At 33.0% G+C, this 4,616-nt stretch overlaps 1 protein-coding gene across 2 annotated transcripts in view; it reads left to right on the top strand.

Moving 5' to 3' along the window:
• The window catches only part of LOC108732674 (GILT-like protein 1), a 33,440-nt gene that overhangs the window by 18,216 nt on the left and 10,608 nt on the right, over positions 1 to 4,616 (top strand). For both annotated transcript variants that reach the window (XM_025978473.1, XM_018463614.2), the window contains exon 2: positions 478 to 612. In XM_025978473.1, coding sequence (XP_025834258.1) covers positions 478 to 612 — 135 coding nt within the window. The remainder of the gene's footprint in view (positions 1 to 477; positions 613 to 4,616) is intronic.

The raw sequence follows: 4,616 nt of genomic DNA, 5'->3' as shown, positions 1-4,616 counted from the left end.
AGAGATTTGCGGACAATGAAGAAGTAATCGAAGCTGTAAATGGTTATTTTGAGGAGCTTGACGAATCAGTCTATAGAGATGGCATTAATAGACTGGAACACCGCTATGAGAAATGTATCAGCCTTGGAGGAGATTATGTTGAGAAATAAAAAAAAAAAATTTTTAAAAACCTTGTTTTTCTTGGTCAGGCCGGAAACTTATCAATCCACCCTCGTATAGTGACTAATTTTTGTATATTTCCTGTTCTTACTATTTATATCATTCGTAAAAAATCGATACAAAAGATCTTAATGTTTAAAAGAAACCATAACATATTTGAAAAATTCACATTAAAATAAATTGAATTTTGAGTGAACCTGAATTCTAAGAAAGTTACTTGAGCAAGTATTAAAAAAAGTGTATTTGTTATTGTAGAAAAGGGAAAATGTAGAAATTGTTGTTTTAAAGTTTCAACAGTGTTTTCATTGTTTGTTTCAGGTTTATGTTGATGTCTATTACGAATCTCTGTGCCCAGATTCCATCAAATTCTTCACTAAACAACTTTACCCTTCTCTGCAAACCAACTTGTCTCATTTCGTGAATCTTACCCTCTTGCCTTACGGAAAATCAGACGTAAGTACCTATTTTGTAGATTCTAGATAATAAGTAATTAAACAGAAGTGATTTTTGGATTTCTACATAAATTTTGATAACGTTTTACTATTAGTTTTGTAAAAGTTGAATATTTCCACTTGATCTTAAATTAATTCGTAAAGATAATATGTTTTACTTAATCGTTTATTTCTTGCAACATAGTGGATTACAAATGCCTAATTTTTGCAATAGAGTAAGGTCAAATGTAATTTGCTTATTCTTTTAAATTTAGCAATAAGTCATGAAAGAAATTGTTAATTATCTCTACTTAATATCCGTTGAAAATTCATATTTGATTAAAGACATGCATGTTTTCGGCTTTTCACAACTTTCATCACAAAAAAGATAATTAATATTTTTTTGTCAGATAAGTACCTAGTCAGTTTGTGAAATACGGTATTAAGTGTCTAGTACGCAGTATAATTGAAACGATCAAAATTGGCAAAGTCCGCAACAAATTATCTGTGACAATGGACGTATCTTCTTGTTTCCACTTGGAGCTGTACTCATTTACTGCGTTTTGAATATGCCCTTGTTAAGTTAGGAAATTCTTCATGAGTAGTACAGACAAAGTAAAAAAGGAGATATAAAGAATAATAGTAAGAGGTGCAGCGGTTACAGGTTGCTTAGGTTAGGTTACTTAAGCTTTCTTTATTAGTGCCCGCTGCAATTCCTACCTGGCATCTCTTTTCTATGTTTAGATTTGAAAATCTTTCATGAGTAGTACAGACAAAGTGAAAAAAGAGATATAAAGAATAATAGTAAGAGGTGCAGCGGTTACAGATTACTTAGGTTAGGTTACTTAGTCTTTCTTTACTAGTGCCCGCTGCAATTACTCCTTGGCATCTCTTTTCTGTGTTTAGATTAAAAAAATCTTTCATGAGTAGTACAGACAAAGTGAAAAAAGAGATATAAAGAATAATAGTAAGAGGTGCAGCGGTTACAGATTACTTAGGTTGGGTTACTTAGGCTTTCTTTACTAGTGCCCGTTGCAATTCCTACTTGGCATCTCTTTTCTATGTTTAAATTAAAAAATCTTTCATGAGTAGTACAGACAAAGTGAAAAAAGAGATATAAAGAATAATAGTAAGAGGTGCAGCGGTTACAGATTACTTAGGTTGGGTTACTTAGGCTTTCTTTACTAGTGCCCGTTGCAATTCCTACTTGGCATCTCTTTTCTATGTTTAAATTAAAAAATCTTTCATGAGTAGTACAGACAAAGTGAAAAAAGAGATATAAAGAATAATAGTAAGAGGTGCAGCGGTTACAGATTACTTAGGTTGGGTTACTTAGGCTTTCTTTACTAGTGCCCGTTGCAATTCCTACTTGGCATCTCTTTTCTATGTTTAAATTAAAAAATCTTTCATGAGTAGTACAGACAAAGTGAAAAAAGAGATATAAAGAATAATAGTAAGAGGTGCAGCGGTTACAGATTACTTAGGTTGGGTTACTTAGGCTTTCTTTACTAGTGCCCGTTGCAATTCCTACTTGGCATCTCTTTTCTATGTTTAAATTAAAAAATCTTTCATGAGTAGTACAGACAAAGTGAAAAAAGAGATATAAAGAATAATAGTAAGAGGTGCAGCGGTTACAGATTACTTAGGTTGGGTTACTTAGGCTTTCTTTACTAGTGCCCGTTGCAATTCCTACTTGGCATCTCTTTTCTATGTTTAAATTAAAAAATCTTTCATGAGTAGTACAGACAAAGTGAAAAAAGAGATATAAAGAATAATAGTAAGAGGTGCAGCGGTTACAGATTACTTAGGTTGGGTTACTTAGGCTTTCTTTACTAGTGCCCGTTGCAATTCCTACTTGGCATCTCTTTTCTATGTTTAAATTAAAAAATCTTTCATGAGTAGNTTTTAGAATTATAAAAAAATATTATTGAGACCTGTACAACAAGTCCTTTCATTTGATATGTCACACAGTAGTTTTCAAAAGTTTTTTTTTTTATTTCTTATTGGCCCCCAAGAATGATCCTCATGTTCAAAATAAATTTATTTACGTTATGCGCCACTGTTTGGATCACAGATGTTCATATTTGTACTAAATTTCAACTTAATCGGTCTAGTAGGTTCGTAGCAAATTAACTGTGATATTCGGACAGACAGACACAGGAGTGACCCTATAAGGGTCCCCCTTTTCATTCGGACGTACGAAACCATAAAAAAAAAATACGTTTTTTTAATTACATCAGGTATTAATAGCCATAAAAGTTAGTTGGCTGTTGTAATTAGCTGACCATTCCATTATATACGTTACTGCATGTTTCTAAACACTTGGCCTAGTAACATTTTCCCACAAATGTGTAAGTAGTCAAGTCATCTAATCTTTCATTTATATATACCGTATGCGAAAGTTCGGATCTTGGTATTGAGTTATAATGAGCCGCTAGTCATCAGTAGCAGTAGGAACAACATGCGCACACCTGGCTGTTGGACGTTGTAGGAAGACACATACGCATACGTACGAATGCACATTTTTACGGAGCGGCAATTGTCATAGTCTCACGGTTCCGTGTTTCGCACTCGGTATAGTGAAAGTTAGTGCAAGGCTTTTTTGCATCAACGATTGTCGTATTTCGCAAAAATTAACTACGGTCGTTGACTTTTTATTAATTAATTGAATCGGCGTTATATTCTCTATAAATATTTAGTACAGATTTGAAAAGTTTTAAGTTTTTTAGATATTTTGACTCGCGTTTTATTGTTGGGATATAATTTTAAGAACTTTTGGACTAAAATTATGTTACCGCCACAAATTGTTATGTACTGAAGATGGGATTCGTATTTTAAATCTGTTTTAAATGCCGTATGCGATTTTGTAACGTAAAATAATTGAAGTAGGGGTCACGTTTTTGTGTTGTGCTTGCGTACATTTTTTATTTCTATTTTCCACCTGATTAAAGTCCGTAATACCAACAATGATTTAAAACAAAAAATTCAATTCGTTACAAATTGAATGGTGCAATTGTTAATCGCTCACCAACCGCGACCATCGGGCAAACAATAAGTGTGGTGTGCCCAAGCAGGCAAATTTTTATCAATCAGAAAAAAACTCCTACGTATACGATTGCGATTTATATCGATTTTATTATTGGCTAAATAATAAATTAAATTTTATTGGCGCATATGTACATTCGTTCAATGGCTATTCTATTGAAGCGAATTAAACTCTAATTGATATTTTAATCGGCTAGAGTACAACCCTGTTTTATAATATGCGTTAGAGATACTTAGGAATATAATAAAATTGTTCTGGAAAATGCTTTATTTCGAGCGTACGAATGCGGAAAATTGGTTTAGTTTTGTTAAAAACTTTTACGCTTGCACCATACAATATTGCAAATTAATATAAACAAACACAAACGCATATGGAGTACATGTACAGTACGCGAAGGAGCGATATGCTAACAATTTGTCGAAATCGCAATTTTCATCATCCGTTGCTACTAACACGTTAGCTTCTAAAGCCTGTTGCAATTACTCCTTTTGGAAATATCCACTAGAGGGCAGATATGGCGCGTGACGTGACGCGTAACGCGTGACGTTACATTTTTCGGTTTCATATCCTAGTAAATTTCCTTCCTGCCTTCGATAAAGAAGTTTCACTTCAATCAATTTTTGTATGCAGTTTTCTCTGTCTGAATTGTTTTGTTTGTTTGTTTGTCGGGTTACTTAGTATTATTATTGTGGGCCCTTTGAATGCCCTTCGAGTTCGTGTTTGGCCAGTTAAGGCCATTACCACGCTGATAAATGACTAATTTATTCAAGACAATCTTCCAATAAAAGCATCTTCGAGTTCATTCACTTTAAAAACTTTCTTTCTCTGAACTAAAGCTGTTGTGTTATAAATATACTAATGACAATAACTACGGGGAATGTTATCAAAAAAAAAAATAAGGTAATTATTTAATTGTATAAATAAAAAAAGTAATAAAATTCCGCAAACTTTCAGAGCTAGTGTATTTTAAGAAGAAGCCA

Source organism: Agrilus planipennis, unplaced genomic scaffold (assembly GCF_000699045.2).
Source record: "Agrilus planipennis isolate EAB-ADULT unplaced genomic scaffold, Apla_2.0 scaffold6, whole genome shotgun sequence".
NCBI classification, from domain to species: domain Eukaryota; kingdom Metazoa; phylum Arthropoda; class Insecta; order Coleoptera; family Buprestidae; genus Agrilus; species Agrilus planipennis.
This window is presented reverse-complemented; position numbering and strand designations above follow the sequence as displayed.